General features: G+C 45.6%; 1 protein-coding gene across 4 annotated transcripts in view; it reads right to left on the bottom strand.

Moving 5' to 3' along the window:
- Window positions 1-22,830, bottom strand: part of BIN1 (bridging integrator 1) — a 90,416-nt gene that overhangs the window by 30,917 nt on the left and 36,669 nt on the right. For 2 of the 4 annotated variants that reach the window (XM_066553907.1, XM_066553909.1), the window contains exons 2-9: window positions 22,273-22,353; window positions 17,694-17,748; window positions 17,161-17,255; window positions 15,247-15,342; window positions 11,278-11,385; window positions 8,505-8,597; window positions 3,439-3,524; window positions 1,914-1,989 (exon numbers count right to left, since the gene is read on the bottom strand). In XM_066553907.1, the coding sequence (XP_066410004.1) occupies window positions 1,914-1,989; window positions 3,439-3,524; window positions 8,505-8,597; window positions 11,278-11,385; window positions 15,247-15,342; window positions 17,161-17,255; window positions 17,694-17,748; window positions 22,273-22,353 (690 nt within the window). The remainder of the gene's footprint in view (window positions 1-1,913; window positions 1,990-3,438; window positions 3,525-8,504; window positions 8,598-11,277; window positions 11,386-15,246; window positions 15,343-17,160; window positions 17,256-17,693; window positions 17,749-22,272; window positions 22,354-22,830) is intronic. The other 2 variants (XM_066553908.1, XM_066553911.1) reach the window with 1 other exon arrangement.

The raw sequence follows: 22,830 nt of genomic DNA, 5'->3' as shown, positions 1-22,830 counted from the left end.
GCAGGACATGCACAGTACCTCAGCTGTCCCAAGAGAGAACAGCCCTAAATCTGTTCCCATTCTCTGTGGGCTCTGCAGTGCTACAGCATTTGAGCTATCAAAGAGCTGCTGGTATTTCTGGGAATGCTCTGTCTTCCTTAGAGATAATCCTCTTTGCTTCCCTATCACCTGGGCCCACCAGTGTGCTGCCAGGTACCACTGCACAGAAGCAGGTGGATTGTTTGCCTAAGATCTATGTGCTACAGCTGGAGCTTCACTCCGGATTTGTAGCCAAAAGCTGTTTTTCAGCTTGGGACATGGCCATTTTCACTGTGGAACCAAAGGCCTTCAGGTGAACAACCCTCAACTTCACCAGCTGCCTGGGCCATCTAGGCCTGGGCAGAACCTGGATGTCTTTGCAGAAATGCACTATTAGGGGTTAAACTCTCCCTGGCACTGAAGGCTGCAGCAGTGACTCCAGACACTCCTATTCTGGAACAGCCAATCCATGAACGAGACAAGATGTTGGATTTATCACTGGCAGGAGGAGGGATCCCATGAAATCAAGGTTGGAGGCATTGAGCAGGCAACACCAGCAATTAATTGGATGCTGTAGCAGTAATAAGAAACAGATGGTTCTTATGGAACCGAAGCAAAAGCCCTGTCCTCATACAAAATTCCTCGAGAAAGAAAAAATCCTGACAAGAAAAATCATACAAGAAGAGAATTCCTGTCTAACAAGCATCTTTCCCATGTTTTGTTGAATGTGAGTTAGCAGCAACAAACCAGTAATTATAACAATCCTCCCTATTCTTAACACTTAGTTCATCCCTCAGTGGAGAAGAGCAGGCTATTAACTGGAAAAGACCCCATAAAATGTCAGCAGGGCTCAAAATTGATGTGTTACACCAAGGCAGAGGGCCCCTGACTGCTGGGAATTGAAGGACTATAATGTTTCCTGTTGCTTAGTGGCTGTTTTGTTGTCAGGATGACATTAGGGAGCACAGGGAATATAAGGGTTTTCCATCTGGGCTCTCACTCCTGCCTCAATATTAGTGCAACATTTACATTTTCAAGCAGCATACAGACCTAAGGAATTCAGGATTTCTCTAGCTCTTCACTGAAAGAACAAGAACATATCTGTAAACGACACTGGCAATAGGGGACTTTCCCACAGGCTCTGGTCTTGAGGTCTCCTGTGGGTGCTGCCACACAGCACCAGGATCTTGCCAACCCTGCTTTCTGTTGTGATTCTCAACTCAAGGCACACTGGGGGCCCATACAAGGCCCATACTAAGTACTTACTGCCTTCGTTTGGGTCACAGGGCAGGAAAGGAGCCAAAGCAGACAGGTACTCTGGGGGAAAGCCTTTCTGAGGGACTGGAGTGAGGCATGTCTCAGGCTTCAGTCAACTTGCAGACTCCCTGCTGGCTTTAGCCCCACACCTGGGTACAGTGAGGGTACACAGCAACTGGTTGCCAGGCAGCAGAGGGCGAGGAAAACATACCAAGCTTTGCCTGGCCAGGTCATAGGTTACAGATCCATAATGAAGATGAACTAAAAGTGGCAGCAAGAGATAGGTCTGGCTTCCCTTTCCTCTGTGGATCTGGAAATGAGTGCTGTCAAGTGACATGAACTCCCCAATGCTGCCCATAGCCCTGTGGTCTCTTCCCTGTGCTCCATCCCTTTACATTACTGTGTCAGACTGCCTTTGTCCCAGGTGGCTCAGAAAAATACTAAGGGTTTGTATTATGCTCCAACATGGGGCCATTTTCTCCAGCTGTTTTTTTAGCTTGAGGTTTTGGAGGTTTTTTGTTTGGTTAGTTTGTTTTTTCTTTGGTTTTGTTTGAGTTTGTTTGCTGGATCTTGGGTTTTGTTTTTCTTTCATTAACAATGAAGAGACAGTAAGTAGGATAAGCTGTTGGCTGCCTTACCTTGCTCATTTCTTTATGGAAGTTCTCCTCTAGGCCAGCTATACTCTGGAATGTGTTGACATAGAAACCAACACGACTGCCAAATGAAAAACAAGAGAGAAAAACTTAATGGATACAATGCTCTCTCAAAATCTTTCAATCCTGCCCTTTCTGCTACCTCCCACCCACCATTCCCATGCAAAATCAATTCTGTCAGATATGGTACACGTGAGAAGAGAGGGTAGCAGGGAAATGGAGCAATGGAGCAAAGGTCAGGCACAGGATAAACATGTCCAGGGGGAAGAAGAGACTGAGTAGGACAGGATCTCAATTTATACTGGCTAAAGGGAGAGGGAGGTATAGGGTGGGGAGGAAAAAAAGAAATAAAAAATACAAAAGAAGGTTAAAAAAAAAAATAAAGCACCAGCAGTAGTAAGATGGAAAGAAAAAAAGGATAGAGGCTGTGATGTAGGCAGTGCTGGCAGAGCTGGGAGAATTAGCAGGGGACAGATATTAATTCATCCAGAAGTCCCTTAGCACCAGGGAATCAAGAACAGCATGAACTGTTTGCTTCAGGGGCAGAAAGAGTAAGAAAGCAAAGGATAGCACAGAGAGCAACAGGGAAGCAGAAGGATCAGCTGGAAAGCAGGAGCCTGTGAAAAACCTGTGGGGCCTTAAAATGCCAGCAGCTGCCTCTCTCCAGCCTGCCAGCTGCCAACAGAGAGTGCTCCACCAGCACCCAGCCGAAGGAGCAACAGCAGGAGGGAGAGGAGAGGCTGTCCCAGGCCAGCAGCATCAGGGAACCACCCAGATGCCTCTGTCCCTCCCAGCTCCTTCCCCAGCCAGGCCTGCAGGCTGCTGTGAGCAAGGAGTCCTGGCCCAGTCTGGTGGAAAGGGGAGTGAAGGCACACATCAGCACTTGGCTTTCCCACCCTGCTGCTGCCCACTTTCTCAATCCTCACAGAGCAGCACTGTCAGCCTGGACAAGACCACTGCATTTAAAAAAAAGAAACTGGGACACTGCTAGGAAGATTTTGCCAGTTTTCCACTGTGTCATCCCCATAAACCAGCTTCTGCTGCCCTGCGGTTCATCCCCCAAGCTAAATGTTGGTCTTTGCTTCACCTCCCTTCTCATCACCACAATCTCTGGTATGGCAAACACATGCTCTCTCAGGTCTTTCAAAAAATTGGAGCAGAGTTGGTAGGGTGCAATATAAAGACTATTCTGTGCAAATCTCTAATAACTCAGTGCAAAACAACCACTAAATGAACTATTTAGTGCAACACAACAGTAGGGCAAAGGGATTAAACAGACAAAGCAGAGAAATACAGTTTCTCTTTGTGGTAAAATCATGTTTTTGAGGAAAATCATGAAGTAAAGCACAAGAGTGAACCTGTGGCTGGAGGGAATCCTAGGACAGACAGAGACAATCCAGAAAAAAAAAAAAAGAGCAGACACCCAGTCTAGGCTAAGAAGAATTATGATCCAAGAGCTTGGATATTCATTTCCTTCCAACCAGCCCTTGGGAAAACTTCCAGCACTCACCTATTCCATAGTGAAGGCAGTTCCTCCTGCAGATCAACATTCATCTCTTCAAACACCTTCTGAGCCTTTACCAACTCTTCTTCAGCCTTAGCAACGGAGAAGGGAGATTGTCAGCTCCAGCACAGCCAAGCACCCTGCAGGGCTGGAGCAGCTGTGACTCTTTTCACTTCTTTGGGAGACCAGGCAAAATTCTGGCATGAGGTAACCACCATCCCAAATGAGTTTCCCAGGAACCAGGGCTGCACCATAGGGGACCCTTTAGGTTGAATGTGTTCCTTTCAGGTTCTCTCAATGAATTTCCCCATTTATACACTCAGAAAGTAATTCAAACAACTACTAATGTGTTTCAAGTTCCTTAAATTTCCCTGACTTCAAAAACTGAAAGGAGTTGGTCAGGGAGTTCAGCCTCCAGCTTGGATACAGATAAAGGTAATAGGGGCCTCTGTCCTGTCCCTTGCCAGATCTCAGAAAGAGTTGAAATCCATCCCAAATGGCTTTAGAGAAGAATCTTCCCTCTTGGGGACTCTGCTGAGGTAAGGTCATGCCAAAGCCCTGTCTCCTTGAGGAAGATAGGAGGTCTGCATCCTTCGCTGATACAACTCTTCCACAAAGCTGACTGGAGAAGCAAGGAAGGGTATGCAAAGCATGAGTTGTGCCAGAGGGAGGCCAGGCTGCAGGGCTTCAGCAGCACATCCCGGTTTCCATGGTCTCACACAAGTGCAACCCTTGGCTGGCTGTCAGCCCCAACTCCAGCAGGGATCTCCTTCTCCCAGATGAGAGTTTAAATTTGATCTGGATCATTGGACCAGACACTGATAGATCCCAACGCTGATGGACAATTCTGTCAGGGTTCAGCAACAAAAGGGATGTTCCTGGTTTCTGTTGCTGACAGCAGACACCAACAACAAGCACATGCCCTTTCCTACATCTGGCCTAGGTCACCTCTTTCTCTTTTCAGTGCCTTGACCTAAAGTTTTCTAATTAAAATGTTTCTGTCCTGTAATCTATAGCAGCACAGCATTCTGCCATGCAGTGGGATGTAGAATGGAAAAAACCCCTGCATGAACAATTTGGAAGGTCAGCACAAGTGCCTATATATGTGACAACAGCAGGAATTTCACAACACCACAGGCCTCTGCAAAGAGCCCACAAGCTATGGAAGCTGGATCTCCCTACCAGCCTGCAGTCAGATTTCTACACCTTCTGTGAAATCAAATTTTATCTTCTTTGTGTCAGCTTAATTAAAGAAATCCAGCTTACTGCTCCTTAGTGACACTTATATACAACAACAGGAATGACGGGAGAAAGGGCTTAAAAATATTTTGCAGTTCTGAATCCTGTTCCTCACAGGAATCACTCTCCATTTTATAGAGTAGGATCCTTTCACTCTCCACTTCTCTCCTGACTCAAGAGCAAACCACAGGAGCTCCTACTTTCCAGCTAGCTTCACCTGTCAAGGGTTGCTCATTGCTGCCAGAGGCAAGGCTAAGGCTCTGTACTCAAGACCAGGGGGAAAATATTCCCCTGTAAAAAGACACATCTGGGAGGTATTCAGAAATTAAGACCTGGTGAGGAACAGGCAAGGGGAGAAGGGGTCATGATGCTTCCACCCAGAAACCCCTGTTTCGCTGCTACACTCACTGAAAAACTCAACATTTCAAGAGGGTTTGCACAAAACAAACAAAGAGTCTTTTAACAGAGACACAGTTTATGCTGAATGAGAGACAATGATCACAAAGACTCATTCTACCTTAAAATACCTTTATGAATGAATGCTACTAATGCAACTATTTTAAAGGGAGTAAAAAAATAAAACCAACAAGTCCACCCTTTGGCTTTATCTTATTCTAACTTCCAAACTATACTGGAACCAGAATCAACCCAGGAGATGATGTGACATCATTGAATGCTGTTAGTTTTTCAGATGTGGTGAATATCATTAACATTCTTTCCCTCTCCCATTTACTTGTTTATAAGGTCAAAACCTAGAAAGCAAGGTGTGAATATTGTGACATCCCAAGGCAAAGGCAAAGCCAGGAACAGGCAACGTTCACTCTAAAGCAGTTGTAGGAATCAGGGATCCATCCAGCAGGGCCTATGGCTCAGCTAGTGCTCTCATCCTCAGCTAGAGCATTGAAATAATTCTTCAGTCCTTAGTCTGCCCAGGGATCTTCTCACCAGTGGGATTTATTTTGCTTGGAAGCTGAAATCCTGGCACTTGATAGCCCTGACTGCTTCCAGCCGGAGCCAAAATCCAGACATCAGCCTAGTCACAAGCCCTTCTAGAGAAAAAATAGGAAACAGGATCTCAGAAAATCTTTCTCTCCTCTCCCTGCCTGAAAGGGGGAAGGTTTGGGCAGGAGATGGACAACAAATACTTTCCTGACGTTCCACCTAGCCAAAGCTCAGAGTGCCAAAGCACAACCAGTTGAGTTGTGACAGGGGACAATTTTTCCGCACTGTTTCTGCTACTACCACCCATCCCAGCCCTCCTGAGTGTCTGGTTATGTACAGCCTGGTGCTTTCAGGCAGTCTGGTGACCATTTCACTTCAAAGACTATGTTGTGAACTGTGGTAATTAGGCACTGCTCAGTAAATAGTTTAGATATCCAAGAGGCAGGGATAAGGAAGAGAGCAGGAGGACTCCATCCAGGCCCAAGCCCCACCAGTCCCAACCAGACCTGCCTCTCACAAGGACTCAACTTGCTCACCTTTTCCTACAGACAGAGATATTGTTCTGTTATCATTGCAGCACCAAGAATGTTGCTTTTTAGTCTGCATTAAACATGTCAGCAGAGCTTAGTCAAAAGGCAAGAATGCGCTGTTCTAAGCCATTTTCCTCTTTGTTTCAAAAAGCACAGTCACTGACATTTCTAACTGGGAGTGTGCAATAGCAACTCCCACAGCAGACCTCACCAAAAAATCCCCACTGTCTTGTTTTTGTTTTTATCTGCTAAAGGCCTAAAGAGCCAGAAGTTTGTACACTGGAGGGAAGGACTTTGCTTTACAGTAGAAACACCAGATCTCACTGACCCCATTTTTGCATGGAGGCTGTAAAAGTATCAGGCAAGAAGAGACAGCAACACAGCTGCTGGTAAAAGGAGACTTTAAGGCTTAACATTGTGAAGCCTCTCAATAATTTCAGCGTCATCAACCCTCCCAGTTTTATCAAGAGTTTAATGAGATTTAGAGCTGTCATTAACACCTTAAGTCTTGAAATCACACAAATGTAAAAACTGAAGCCTTTTTTTCCTACCTACTCATTTTTGTGAAGGCAAGCTGGAAAACCTACAGGCTGAGAATACAACTAACACTCTTTGTTAAGCTTTTTTTTTTTTGTTAATCTCCAACCAAAAGTAAAATTAAAATAAAGAAAAAAGCAAAGAAAAAAACCCCAAATGCTTACACAAATAGAAACAAAAAATTAGGGTTGGCAATAGCATTACTTAGCAGAGGAATAAAAGGGAGTGTTTTGAAAATATCTGTGGTCACTGAGTACATTAATGCCATGTACTGGGAGATTAACGCCCCCGCAGCACAGTGGGTAGAAAGATTACACAGTCCCTTGCATGTGCTGTAGGGCAAAGTGACCCAGCACAGTGAAATTATGGAGTGACTCTTGGTATCCTAAGATCCATGGGCAATGCATGAGGGGGCACTCATAGGTACTGCCTCTCTGGGCAGTCTGTGCTTGCTGCTTATTACAGCAGTCACCACAGCCAAGCCTGAGAGGAGGAAAAATGCCTAAGAGCTGATAGATTTATATTTTTATTTCTGACTTGAGGAACTTCCCATACCTGTTTTTCTAGTCCTCCAGAAAAACCACCAGTCAAACAGACCAGTCAAGAACCCCAACTGTGCAGGTAGCTGCCAGCTGGGCCAGCAGAGGCACAGGAAAAGCCCCCAGGAGGCTGCCATGTGTCCTTCTCCCTTCAATCAAGAATGAATACATATTTCCTCCCTTTGCTCTGCATCTTAAGCAGGGCTGCTAACAGCTGTTCTTTTCCCAAGCTTTACTAATGTGGTAATGGAGTTTTTTCCCTGATCCAAAGTCATAAAGTGACTGTGAAAACCCAAGGGCTTAATAAGGTGAGAGGCGAATCTAAACTGCAATTCATTCAGTGGACAAGGAATGTGAAAACACAGGAGCATTTGAATGAGAACAGATGAGCTCACCAGGAACTTGTGAGCAGGTAACTGGTGCTCTCCCAGTCTGGGTAAGGATTTATTACCCCTTGCTCATTGAAAGCATTTTCTTCTCACTGTCTTCTGACAACTCCTCTTATCCCTTAAGGTGTTCCAACTGAAACACTGATCGAGATTTCATCAGAAAGTCACACTTGTATGCAAGTAGGATTGAAATTTTTATTCCCTGCAGTTCCTCTGAGCTGCTCATGTCTCTCAAGATGCTATAACCTAAGTTCTGCTAGATAACACCACCTTGGTTCTCAGCCTGTTCAAATATGTCACACAGGGTACAAATTGCCTGATCTGGGCCCACTCCTCTCCTGTGCAGATCGAAATTGTATCTAAAAATGGCTCTTTTAAACCACAACAGCCAGGACAGTGCTCATTTGGGAATATCACAGGAGAATGTTGCAAGCTAACTCAGCAGCCACAGAAATCACAATGTTATTTTTTTGTGGCTTTACTCAATGACACGAATCCATAGGCCAATTTTTCAGCGTTTCCTTTTTTTCTTTTTTTTGAAACAGCAACAATAAAAATTGACTGCTTCTCTTAGCACAAAATGGAAGCAGTAATTGGAGGAGCTTGCACTACATCACCCTCTGCCTCAGTTATTCCACAGCCTTTCTTCATCTACATTTCACCTCAGGGGGAGAAAACAACAGCCCAGTATTAACACACCTGACTAGAAATCAGTCAGGCAGGCACAGACTCATTCACTGGTCAGAAACTTCTACGTGCCCACGGTGGCTAAGGAGTGTCAAGGACACACTGATCAGAGAGGACTAGAGTGAACATTGCCTAGAGATTATTGCAGGGTACAATCTAGAGCCCAAAATAGCACATGCAGGGTTAGAGCCAGGTAGATCAGCAGTCACCTGATTTCGGAGCAGATTAGTTTGTGCAACGAGGTGAGCTTGTAGCTTCCCTTGACACCACTGAGGCGCAGCTTTCTCAAGCAGCGAAACAGGCTGGGGGAGGGAGCATGTTTGAGTGGGAAAAAAAAGAAAAACAAATAAACAGAGAACAAGAGAGACACAAACATATATCTTTTAGGATAAAAAAATTAAAATCACAACAGAGAGTGTATTTAGAGGCTGGGCCAAACCAGTATCACCAAGGCGAGAGAAAAACAACAAACATCTCGGGACTGATCAGTTATGAATCCTTTGAAGCATGCCAAGTTTAGCAGTAATTAATGTTCCCATGTGGGCTGGATACTGCAGACCAGCCAGGCAGCTGTAAGAGCAACAGATACAGTTGTTAGTGACCTAGCAGACAGACAACCCTACTCCAAGGCATGGCTGTGAAGTTGGAGCTCCTTAAAGAGAGGTCAGGATTAATTAATCATCATAATTATTTGCATGCAACAGCTGAAAATCCACAGTGATTTATTTTAATAGCAGGATGTAAGTTTAGCAATAAGTGGCAGGGGTCCTGGGTGGGAAAAGAACATCCACATATTAGAGAAGAATAAAAGAGACCATGTAGTGCCAAAAAGTATTTGCACTGCTGTTTCTGTTACTATACCATGAAACCTTAACCAAGTCAGTTCCCGCTTGTATCCTGTGTCAGAAACATGGTTTCTCTCTCCTAGGGGTCTGTCATCACATGCCAAAGTAACTTACACTGGAACAACCCTACTTCAAAGGTCACAGGAGCACAACTCCAGGCACAGAAACAGAGAGGTGAACTACCTCCAGCAGCTGAGTGCACATTGAGCCCCAGCTGCTGCCCACAGCCCTGCAGAGCTCTGTGACTGCAAATGCCAGATCCCAGGCTGGGCAGTGAGAACTGTCCCCTTGGGAAGGCCATACACACATAACTCCCATCTTTGGGACTTGCTGCTCCCATCTTTGCAGGATCAGGACAGTGCAATGTGTCACCTATTGTCCTGTGCATGAGCTTATGGCCTGAATTCCAGAGGGTGGAAAGATCTGATCCAGTGCACGTCTTGGCTAACGAGAAGAGTTTGATCAGGTACTGAGAGACCCCTTCACAGGCTCATGAATAGAGCACCAACTCCTAACTCTCAATATTTCACTCTTCAAACTGCACTTTTTTCCATACCTGTTGTATCATCTTAACTGAACATTTGGGGCAACAGTGAGCGCAGCAGAGATAAAGGCAGCTAAACTCTGCTGCAGAGCATCAGGTACCAACCTGAGTAGATCAATTCCTACAAAACCATTTGGCTTTATCTTATATTGCAGCAAAGATCCCACTGGCACACACCAATAAAATAACATGCCCCAGGGAAATTCTGCTCCTACCCCAAACACAATGAATTACTGCTTTGAACTGAAGGCACAACCAGCTGGGCCTCATGCCTTGCATACAGAATCAAGACTTGCTTTGCCACACAAGTGATGCAATGACACTTGGGCCATCAATCTCTCTCCCCTTTTGTCTGTCAAGGTTAATCACAGTGCATGCAGTGCACTGTAGATGACTGATGACTTGCAGGTTAACAATAAAAGCACTATGGCCACTAAATGCACATTTTTCACTCAGGGTAGGGATGCATCTTAATTTCTTCTATACAGGAAGAACACCAGCATCTCTTACATAGCTCATACTCCCCCCTACCAGAAATAACCCTAAGCAAAAGATGACAACTCTTGTCAGCCTGGTTCAAAGATACAGATCCAGGGTCTTTCTTTCCTCTACTGCTTCTACCCTGAGGATTTACAATTTACCATGGGCCACACTGAAAAGAATAAAAGATGTCTCCCCAGCCCTGGACTATGCTGTTGTGTCAAGAAGTGTCCTGTGAAGGGAAGCACATGGGTTCAAATACACTTAGGGTACAAGAGGAATCCATAGCTCATTTTAGGGACAGTATTCAGTCTATGCACCTACTCTAGAACAAAATTAGCACTATTACCTTTTTTCTGCTACATTAAAAAAACGTAAACCTTATTTTTAATTAAAATAAGTCTCATTAAAAATAAAATCCTTCATTTGACTATTGGGCAAGCCCTGGATCAAGCTATTCAGAGGCAGGAAAGAAACCTGACAAGAAAAAACTCTTATTTTTCTGCTTTCGGCCATATTTATTATCCAGTAATTGAGACCAACAGAAAATAGAATACATTCATCAAGTGTGCACAGAGTGCTCTTCCATTGATGTACTTGTAATTCACACTCCTAAGGCTCCCTTCTCCTAGGATATCAGAGGGCTTCAAAAACACAACAAACTTCAAATAACATTGAAATGTTCTTACCACTGCTCTAGGATGGGGAGAAAGTCCCAAGAAGCAGACAAACTATAACATTTTTCTGGAGCACTGCAAGATTTTGCTTCCCCAAGGGGCACACAGGCTTTTCTGCCAGAGATTATTGGTCCTGTGCACGTGACAAACACACGCCCAAGCATCTGGCCACCAAGACATGCAGACTGATGATGGTGGGACTGAACCAACCCAGAGGCCATCCTGCCTCCCAGGAAAACTAAACAAATGAGAAGAAAATACCTAGCAAAACCTCACCAGTTCACAACACCTCAATGCTCTTAAAGGTCCTTTCCAAAATGAATGAATTCTATGAAAACACAATGAAGAAGTACAGATGAACTTAAAAGCAGCTCAGAAGGTAAACGGAGAGCTCCCAAAAAGAAAGGAAGGCTGCATATCTTCCTGATTCCTTTACCTTTGCAATTTTGGTTTCATCCTTCTTCTTTGCAGTTTGCAGGGCTTCAAAGTGGTGTCTGGCACTGTCGTAGTCCACAAGCTTCCTTCCTCGCTTCGCGATACGAGACTAGAAAGATGGAGAAAAGAGTCACACCTGTCTTCCCCAGCAGCCAAAACTGCAAAGCCTCCCAGGAAAAAAACCCTCCCAACTTCCACACTCTGCCCATGCAAGGACTCTCCCTGGATCGTCCACACAGGCTGCCCAGAGAGGAGGCCCTGGGAGCCACTGTGGCAAGCACCATTTCAGAGGCAGCACCTCAGGAGGAGAGAAGAGCCATCAGGGGAAGGTGAAGGGACCCAGCCAACAGGCCCCACCTTTGGGTGACGTGTTTTCAGAACTTTAGCTCCACTGCTTCCTAAGCCCCACCATGTGCCTGCATCCTACATCCTTCATTATTTTCAGGGCTTCCTGAGGGCTGCAGCCAGTCTCTAACTAACCAGCTCACTAGTTAGTGTGGAAGTCTGAGAGATTAAGTTCAACAAAAGAAGGCATTTCTGCTGCCAGCACAGCTAAAGCACTCATCCACATGCTCAGGATATGCCATGGACAGCCTTTTGGACCCTGTGACAGAAGCTGCAGACAGTAGTGACTGCCAAAGGCAGAAGTTGCTCTCACCAGCATTCAAGCAAGGGAAGTGCAAGGGAAAACCTGCAGCACTGGGTCACCAACATACAACACTGAAGCCAAAACAAATACAAGGAGGGTGCTGACTGTGTACCAGATTTAGATTTAGGAATGGAGTCCTGACAAATCCATGGTTGAGAATCCAAGACAGACAGTCAGACCTGTGGCCTGATCCTGTGTGAAAGTGAGGAACCTAAGGCTCTCTCTCTCAGCAGAGTTGCACATCATTGAGGCTCTGGCCCACTGGGTTTCCCTGTTTTAGGAACTATCCATCCCTCAGCCCCCTTGCCTCCCACACTGTCTGCAAACACCCCAGACTATCTGGGTTGGAGCACACACCTTCCCAGCCACACCATAACACTTCCCCCTGGATCAGAGAGCCTGGACCAGCGTCAGTAATCAGCAGCCCAGAGACAGGCTGGATAACAGAGGGAAAAGGCATGGCAAAGAGCCAGGAGCATTTCTAATTAACCACAAAACCCAGGGACATAGTGCAGAATGAGGAATCAGCACTGAGATTTACTTGCAAAAGCAGAATCTCCTTCTCTTCTGCCTGGGCAGGGAGCTGTGGTTTCCTCTCCCCAGGCTCCTGCAGATACGCTGCAGAGCCGTGCTCAGGGCTGATCTGTGCCAGAGCAGCTCACACGCCTCCCACACACACTGCTCTGCTCCTCCAGCAAACACTGCTGCAGCTCTGGGTGAGTCACAGCAGAGCTGCAGGATCTCAGCCACACGCACTCCCAAACTCTCCCCTAAAGGCTCAGCTCACTCCAAGAGAGGAGTCACGAAGAAGCTGAGCCACCCCACAGCCGAGGTCACTAGAAGACACCTCCCAAATACCACACTGCCAGCCAGGAGACAAGGTATTGGAGGGGGCTTCCAGCTGCACAGCAACCTGAGATGCAGGTTAATGCATCTTACAAACACAGCAGAGGAAACACGACTCCATCTGGGATTTAAGAGATACCATTTTGCCCCCAGGTCAGCCTGGTAGAGACAGCTGGAGTTCTCCCCACCTCTGGCATGGCCACTTCAGTTTTCAGGCTACCCACCAGGAATTTTGATTCAATGTCACCCATCTTTCAAACAAAGTCACTCCTCCATGTTTATGCAGCTCCCAAACTTCTAACACCCACCCCCCTATTTCTGCTGGAGTACAGGGAAATAACTGCAAGGTACAGACACGCAGGGGGTGAGCCCTCCTGGAGTAACCACTGAGCACACCACTGCCTGTTAGTGGTGGCACTAACAGGATTGTTAGGAAGGCTCAGGGCTCCCTTGTATGACTCCTGTAGGAGTCCTGCAGGACAGCTGCAGGGACTCACCATCACCCAAATGTAACAGCTGAACTCCAGCAGACTTTACTACTTTGCAACAAATCCATCTTAATTTGAGCCTCCTTAAAAAAAAAACAACCAAACTCAAGCCATCACAAAAAACTTCTGCCCTCCACACCCTTCTTTACTGATGTTTGGTTTTACAGCTAGTAGAGCACCAGCTTTAGTTCAAGTCAGAACATCCCCAATTCCACAGCTATTCAGAACTTGGGCTGTAGTTTATCTTCTCTGGCCTCACTGCAGAGACCTGTACTATTATTGCACATTGTGCAAAACCAACAGAAAACTCACTCAGAAATATTAAATGTTATGCAAGAAGAGTCCTACTCCAAGAAATCCTGACACTGACCTGCAAAGAAAGTTAAAAGTACTTTTTCAAGTTAGAGAAGATGAAGAGGCCTTGTTCAGAGATTAACATCCAACATTGGATAAGTTATTTTCTTTAACACACAAAAATTCCTTACTAAAGGCACACTCTGTTTGCACATTCCTGCTGTGGATCCCTTTTCAAGTCCAAAAAATCCAAGGGAATTTTTACAGCCCCTCAAGTAAAGATTAATTGAGAACATGCTAGAATGTAACAAAAAAAATAACACATGCATGATCTAACTCATCACACATTTTAATTACTAGGCTATTAATAAAAACAGGCCTTTTTACAACGAAATTAAAATCATCTTCTCTCCATTAATCAACTTATTTTACCAGAGTAATGCCAGAATTCCAGGAAAAGCAGAAAATTTCATTTTGTGGAAAACAAAAACCAGAAAACTAATATCACAACAACAAAAATGAACTCAAATATTCTGTAAATGACATGAGACTGGAACTGTTTTTTTGCCTGCAAATCTCAAGAACATTAATTCTTTATGTGAGGCTTAGCTATACTTCTGTACAGACACAGCAATGTTCAACAACTGGTGAAATGTTATTTGGACCAAAGGAGTGCCAAAGCCTGAGTCTACAGCAAGCCCAAAGTAAGGCATCCTGCTGAGGAAGCAGCACAGGGTGCACTTTGACTGAGGCCCATGGCATCACACCCCAGAGAGATCAGCCCTACAGCCTCCAGGGGGTGGAAAGCCACAGCCCTTCCCCACCCCAGAATTCCAGGGGCACAAGAGGCTGGAAAAATGAAGCAAAACCAGGGAGTTTCAGAAGACAAGGACACTGCTGTTCAGGGATCATTTTACAAGCCTGTGACCTGCCCCATCTGATACAGCAGGGTTCTCCTGAAGCAATAAATATTGACAAAGGTTTTAAGAGACATGTGCTGGGGAAAGGGCTGCTTTCACTGGAAAGGAGCCAAGCTGATACTTCCCATATGGTGATATCATCCTAGGGCTTCCATATGGTGAAGACATTTCCTGCAAAACCTCAAAATAAATAGAGAGGAGATAGCTATGGGGGAAGGGAAGGTCACAGGCCAGCATTCAAACCCTGGTCCCTGGATACAATCTGTCCCAAAAATTACACCTATCCAGCACTCTCCCTTCCCTGAAAAAAGCTGGGTACACACACAGCAGGACTTCAAGGACTCACAGAAATCTGCCTTCCACACCAGCCTCTACTCATAAAGTACATTTGGTACTAACTGCTTCCTCAATGTTTTCCACTTACAAGGAAGTTATAAGACAAAAGGACCAAAAAGAGAGATCAAGACCTTCTGAGCTATTGCTGACACTGCCCCCCTGCACTCTGATGCAATAGGGAATTTCATGGATTCTCCTGTTTCACACTTATATTGTCTTTTCAGCATCTTTTCCCTGGATTCTTCACTCTTGTTTTAAGCCCAAAATTAGAACAAGACATTTTCAATTAATCCAGAGCTGCAAATATCTTGGCTGCTTTTAAAGAAGACCTTGGACAAGCCCATCACACACTCTCCAAAAGCAGATACAAGAATTTGATCTTCAGAGCTTTTATCTGCTGCAAGTCTCTAGATCAAATAGTTCCAAGAGAATCTTACTTTAATATCTGGAAATTGGCCAAGGTATGTATCCATGGTCAGAAGTGCTTGATCCACCAGCTTCTGATGGAAATCTGTCCACAGGAGATCATTGTTCTGAAAAAAAAAGTAATGAATTAACTATTAAGAACACAGGGCTCCACACTTCTGTTTTTCTCTGTGAGTGCTACAGCCAACAGTCTTGGGCATTCAGACCTCTTAAGAAACAATAAGTTCTTTGGAAAACTAATGATAACAGAGATCTTGGCAGAAATGGCAAAGCCTGATGCTGCTAATTCTGGTGACCTCTCCAAGGACAAAATGCCTTTGAAGCCCTATCTTCCCCTACAATGTAAAACTCAAATCTGTACAATGGAAGGTGATTGCCAAGCTGGTTTTGCCTCCTTCTCCCAGCAGCTACAAACAAGGGACACCTGACTCCACAAGGCATCATTTTCTGTTATTTATTACAATACAGCTTCCTGGAGAATCATGAACAACAGAAAGCTACACTGTCAATCTTCAGCCCTCACAGCCCCTGCCTCCACAGCCCAACGGAGGACAAGGCTGGCACTCTGAGCTGTGCCCACTTCATCCTTGACCTTAGCTCAGGCACAGCAACTTCCTATCAACACCTTGGATTAGGTGAAAATTACCCTCTCTCCTGTTTTTCCACTTGAACAAAGGGTTTTGGCTAAAACATTCAGGAAAAATTCCCACTTTATGCTTTTTATTTGGCAGGAATAACTCTTCTCTCTCACCTGTCTTTTCACAAGCAAAATATAAATAAGGAATTAAAGGGGAAGGTGGAAAGCTGGAGATATTCTTGCAGACCCAAAGGGTAGCTACAGTTAGTTCTCAGGATTCATGTCCCCTTTGATGTCTCTGGCTCAAATTTTCTGAAGGGTCTATCTCTCAGGAGACACCACAGTGGCTCAGGAAAAAACAAGGCCAACAGAGATTGTGAAGTCAAACCAGCTGAAATACAATTCCATTATTTACTGCAACAGCATTTACTAAGGCAAAGTTTCCATGTTAATGAAAAAATTGACCTGGAAATGTTCAGATTTTGTTTGAATTATCTTCTTTGAAGTCATTCTTTCCTGGGCAAGATACAGATGTTATTTCAGGTGAGATTTTCTGCAGGGGAAAGAAGGAGAAGGAAAGAATCCTCCTCCTGGCTCTCCTGTTTACTCCTTCACCACTTCTCCAATGGCACAGACAGCTGCAGATAAGCCCAGTCCTGCAGCTTCCTGGCAAATGAATCCAGAGAGCTGAACAGCCACAGCTGCTGCTCAGCAGAACAGCTGAGCAAGAGAGCAGAGGCTGCTGCCTCCAGCTGGACCCACCCCAGGCACAGGCCAAGGGGACCCACGCTGCCAAATGCCAGGCTGTGCCCTGAGCCCCACAGAAAACACCTGGGCAAGCTGCACAGGCATCACCTCGCCAAGGGATGACAACACCAGCAGCGTGGGGTGACACATGGCTCAGCCAAACAAGGGAGCAACTGGAACGAGGCAGCTGGTGGAACTGCCATGAGGGGTTGTGGCAGCTACACAACTGGCTGCTCTGACTGCTTCAGCCAGAGTTTTATCTGCCCCTTTCTCTTACCCAGAACATAAGCAGTACACCCAGCTGGCCCTCCTGAGTTTCTGTTGGAATCCTCTGTCCCCATTTAGCCACTCTGGGGGGAACAAACAGCCTCTGGGCATAAGTGTACAGTTCTGTGTAATGTACAAGCATTTGGCAACCATCTCCTACAAAAATACAGGGCACATCCTTCCAGCCTTCCTTTCTTCACAGTGCTGAGTTTGTCTACAATTCTTCTGCAAAGTCATATGTCTGAAGAAACGTGGTGTGCACACAGAGCTTCCAAAGCTCATCTCTGCTGACAGAGCAAGTCTGGGCATCCCCACATCCTGGACAAAATCTTACCTCTGCTATTTTATTTGTGTCATCTCTCCCAGGCCAATCTGGCTCATAAACTTCCTGCAAACACTCTGTCAGCTTCTTGGAGGCCTCATGCATAGCTAGGAAAGAAGAGGGAACTGTTCAGACAAAGAAGAAAATAATGTGTTCCTCACAGTTAAACCCTTGCCCTGAGAGACAGAGGCACAGGAGCATCATAACAGATGCTGAGCTCTTCCTTACTAAATGTCTGACCCTTGATGACACAGAGATGGAAGGTAACCAGACGGAGAAAGGAACCAAGAGTGCACTTGCATCAAACCCTTTGTGTCCATCCTCCCCTGGAAGAACATGTGGAGGTCCATCTGCTAAGACACCACCACGTGTTTGGCATCAAAGCACAACCCCATTCCCAACTGGTCCCAAGGGATTCTGAAAGATTCCCCCCCGACAAAGCTGCAACTCATGCCTGGGGAAGCAGAAGGGAGGGGAAGGCTGCAGAAACCTCCCTGGGAGGTAAGCACTGGAGGGGAACAAACCTCTGCTGGTGCAGACCTTACCTTTGACAGAAGCCAAGTAAGTCCGGAGGTCCTTCTGCAGCCTCGTGCCTTCAGACTGTGAACATAAGGAGATCACCAGTTATTCTCTCAGCTAAGGAAAGTCTGTAAGAAGCACTCAAGCATTTCTAACTAAAGAAAACTGGTCTTGCAGACAAGCTACACACCAGTCCTATGATCACATGAAACTTCAAGCCATCACATTTTTTGTATTTTTTTGCTCTGTGTTCTAGGAACTTCCAGGACTTTTGCAGCAAACGTAATCGTAACTCCTCTCCTCTTGTACTCTCTTTGGGTCAGTTCCCAATGCTTCCCCAGACCAGAAGACTTTGTTTGTAAAACTGGCCAGCTTTTTCCAATCCCTCATTTCCTTTGCTGATGGCAGTAGGAAAAGAACAAATGTGAACTCATCCAGAACTTTCGAGGCATGGAAAACAATTTGGGCCATGCTGCTGGAAGCAGATGGATTTCTCACAAAGCTATGCTATCACTGCCACTTCAACAGCTGGGCAGATTTAGCCTCTGCTTAGAGAGCACAGCTGCACTGGGAGCACAAAGCCCAGCATGAGCTCAGTTGAGACAAGAGGTGCCTGAGTGGTGGGAGAGCTGATGGGAAACATCTGCTTTTGAAGTCAGTGGCTCTGAGGCAGCTATTGAAGATGTCCTGTGAGGTGAGCTCCCTGTCTCTGGAGTTGGCTTCAGCTGTCAAAATTTATTATGCTGGGGTGCAAAATTCATCATGGGGCACAAACTGGGAAGGAGGAAAATGACAGCAGGCTGTGAGGTCCAGTGGTTCTCTTTTCTGCATTCTTGTTTTGCAAAAAATATGCAAAGTCCCACCAATGGATACACTATCATCCTGAAGTATCATTTTTAAGAATAACTAAATTTCAACTCACAATTTGGAGGTTATAAAAAACTCATAAACTCAAAACTTATAAAAAAATCATCAGGGAAAGTCGTCTGCAGAACTTGCCCACCACACACTTGGGCACTGCAATGTCTGGAGCAGTAACATTCAAAACTGTAGCATCTAAAACCAGAAGCCACTTCTAAAATTGTGTCCATGCTTTCCCTAATCCTGCCACAGCAGCAAATGACACAAGCCAAACTCAGAACTTTTCAAGTCTCAATACCCAGTTCCAAAGCCATGGAGACAAAAGTATCCTCTGAGCAGGAAACCAGCACCACAATTAAATGCCTAGTCAACATTTTTAGATAGATCACCTGAAAAACCTACAAGGCAGGGCTGAAAACTGGAGTATGCAATTGCAGCAATGCAGAACCAGCCTTCTGTGCTCTCCAGGCATCCTCACCAGTGCTGCTGCATCCTGCAGCTGGAGTGCTCTCAGTCAGCTCTTGCTGATGTTTAAAACTCAGCTGTGCACTCAATGCACATTTGCCATCTGAGGGGGCAGGAGGCAATGCCCTGTTCCAGATTAGATTAATGTAGGGCTGGAAGAGCAGACTGTGTAATTACAGGGAGGGGAAGCACTGAAACAACAGCTCCAGGTAAGCTCCCCCTCAGTAAAACTTCAGAACTGTTAGGACAGAGCATGAACTCTGGGAGGGAAGCTCCCCTCTGGGGTACCACAGGGAGGCTGTTAAGCTTGTTTTGCCACATAGGGCCGAAATGGAAACTGCTGGGTGTGAAGGGTTCTTGTCAGGGAAGAAACCCTCTCTCTGAGCTACTGACAGCAAAGGTCCCCAGTGCCTGCCCTGCAGCAGGGGCTGCACCCAACACAGCGTGGTGCAGGCAGAGGTGGGTGCAGCCTGTGCCAGCAGCTGCTTCCCTCTCGTGTGCTCGGTGTGCAAGGCTGTAAACCAGCCCAGAACTTCCACACAAGGGGCAGCTCATGAAGGGTATCAAAACCCAGCTGCTCTGCCAGGCAGAAACACACCCAGTGGCAGGTGTAAGAGCTGCCACCAGCCTCACACTGTCCCTCCAGTGAGTACTTCAGCTCAGGGCAAGAGAAGCCAAAGCCTGGCACACCTCAGGAAGGGGCCAACTTGCACCTTTATAGCAGGACTCTTGCTCCCAGGTCAGCATTTGGGACAGATCCTTGTGCCAGTGACTGAACACAAGTGACCCTGGGAAAGGGAAGGAGAAGGGAACCTTCAAATGGCCATTTGGGAAGGTTAATAGCCAAAGAACCTCCATGAGGGAGTAGTGAGGGGCAGTTCTGCTGCTTGTCAAGCCTTCAGGAGACACAGGCAAGCCCTGCACTTGCACAGCTGTGTCCAGCTCTTTTGCCACAAAGCAAATCCATCTGAGCCAAAATGTTCATACCATTCAGGGACCTCAGAGTGGTGCTCTTATATGAACCTGATGGACAGAGAGTCAGGAAGTGCAATACCCTCAACCACTATTTGAGAGAACCACAAATACCTTGGTTGAAAATGATTTTTTGGACCTGCACTCCATTCCTCAACAAACCACACACAGAAACATGTGTCAAAGTGGTCCAGCACAGTCATTAGAGTCAGAGGAGCCCCTAAGCAGCCAGTGAACAAGGTCACTGCCTGCTCACACCCCAGCCAGTTCCACAAGAGAGCAGCGCTGTCCTGTCACCAGCCTGCAGCAAAAGGTCAGCTTTCCTCCAGACCTCCATCCCCCACTGGAGCAGAGTTTGTAATGAAAGGTCATAGAAATCTTAAGGGTAACTATTCCACACACACTTTATACATATAAAAATATAAAGAAGTGTGTATATATGTATATAAAGCCGATTTTTTTATTCCCCTAGCCCTCAGCTCTGGATAGCCTAAGAATCCAGCTAACTCACACTCATGGTTTGCCCTGTAAAACAGGCATTGTCTGCATTTATTTTAGTAATAGGTAAACTGAAGGCCTAAGCAAAACCAACAGACCTCAAGCAGCAAATGCAGAGCAGCCTCCAGCTTCTTTGATTAATTATTTGGGCAATTTAGTTCATGGTCTGCCCCACAAAACAGGAGAAAGAATTCAGATGTAAGGGATACAAGAAGCAGTGCTTCTTCAACAGGCTCCTCACTGCACCACTGGAACCAATGGCTTTGGAAATTGAAAAAGCCACCCCAGAGAGTCACAGCTAGAAATGTGGATTTGAGGTCTTTTGTATTTCTCATTTACGAAGGTTATTTCTTAATTGCTTAAAAATTATACCAAAAAAGTCAGATCTGGTAATGTCATGTTGTCAGAAAGCAGTTAAAATGTATTCTGCTGTGTACAAGAGTATCATTGCTGGACATGCTACAGACATGCTGCATGAACTTCTGGAGCAATAGCTGCTATTGCTGCCAGGAGAAGGAGCATTGGTGTCCAGGAATCTGCAATCAGCTCTGGTTACACATAAGTCAAAGCCAGACTGAAGGATTTTCATTACATTCAGCTGTGGCAAATCCCTGCTCAGCTGGTTTTGCGACACAACCACATCTGCTGAGTCTCAACAGACACGATGCAGCTGCCACTAACAGCTCTGGAAAAAGGTCCTAAATGTGTCAAGCCACAAAAGAGTAACATTTATTCAGCACCACCTGAGCTATGCTGTGGCACACATTTCCTGCCACAAAACAGAAGCAATGCTTCCCCTATCAACAAGCACCAGCAAAATCCACAAGGTAACTGCTGTTTTCCCTGCTGGGAGGCTGAAGTCTCTAGATTAAAAATAAAACAAAACACACCCAGTTGAAGATTGAAGCCTACTGCTGTGGAAGTAGGAGGGTGGGGAAAATTGCTACACTGTTAAAATATTTCTGTGCCCTAAAATATTGGGGATGAGGCAGACACGCAGAAGAATAATGACTCAGGCCTGACACAGTGATTGTGCAACTATGGGGAAGTCAGATTTAGATCTTAGCCATGGAAGGATGTTTCCCTTTTCACCATTTGCTTTCTTTGTCTCTTCTGCCCTACACTGTGCTTAGGAAACTGAAACTGCCTTGTTCCATTTTATTTTTTTATTTCTAATCTGTTTCCCAACCTATCCCTTGTTCAGGGACACAATGTTGCTCTTATATCTCTGCTTCCAGCAGAGCAGCAAAAATTACATTACAAAGCAGCTGCTAACTGAAGAAAGCGTTCTGCTTCAGTTGTTTCTTTTTCTAAAATTGGTTCTAGAACAAGCATTATTTTTACTGATCTCTTCACTCTCGCAACCAGTGACAGGACTGAGGAAACAGGATGAAGCTGAGGAGGGGAGATTTAGGCTGGGTATCAAGAAAAAGTTTTTCACCCTGAGGGGGGCTGGGCACTGGGACAGGCTCCTCAGGGAAGTGTTCACAGCACCAAGCCTGACAGCTCAGCATTTGGACAATGCTCTTGGCACATGGTGCGACTCTTGGGGTGCCCTGCAGAGGGTCAGGAGTTGGACTTAGGATCCTGATGGGCCCCTTTCACCTCAGCATGCTCTATGATGCTCTCATGAAAGGGACCCTGGAAGTTCACAATGTCATTTCTTCTAAGTGAGGAGTTATGAGTTATGGGTCACTTGAATAGGCCTATGTCATGGTTTAATTTAATGGCCTTTAATTACATTGCAGCAGATGACTGGAGGCTAATACTGAATCCCAGGGTGCAATTACATACTGACAATTATCTTACCAGCTGTTTGTTGAAGTTTTGCACACACTGTTCAAACTGCTCATCTTTTGTTTCATCTGCTTTACCAAGCTTCTGAAGGACCTGCAGAGAGAGAGGAGAAAGGAGACTTTAAACACAGATACAGAAAAGCATAGAAAGAAACAATTGCACGTTTTTGGTCCTGAGGCCAAAGTTAAAAAGTCACCCTTATTCTTGTGCTCAAGGTTTTCAGAATATTTTTCCACACAGTTATAGTTTGAAAACAGATTTACAGATGAGTAAGGAAGAACTCAGACCCCTTACATTCTGCTGTATTGAAGCGCATGGCTAAGGATTGTCTTGCACTGATCTAATGTTTTTTGCAGACAAGGCAACAGCAAACCAGTTATCTCCTGAACCAGCAAGACACAAACCACATCACTAATATGCCTTGTGTTGTGCAGTTACATTTTTCCTGATTTAACACTAGTGTCTAGTCCAGACAGGGTGGGGTTCTGCTCGCAGAACAGCTGGATTGGCCTCAAACAGAGAGCTGTGCAGGGATCTCAGGGAGGGAGGGTGGCTGGAGCAATGAAAGTT

The sequence above is a fragment of the Molothrus aeneus genome, chromosome 7 (assembly GCF_037042795.1).
Source record: "Molothrus aeneus isolate 106 chromosome 7, BPBGC_Maene_1.0, whole genome shotgun sequence".
Taxonomy (NCBI): domain Eukaryota; kingdom Metazoa; phylum Chordata; class Aves; order Passeriformes; family Icteridae; genus Molothrus; species Molothrus aeneus.
This window is presented reverse-complemented; position numbering and strand designations above follow the sequence as displayed.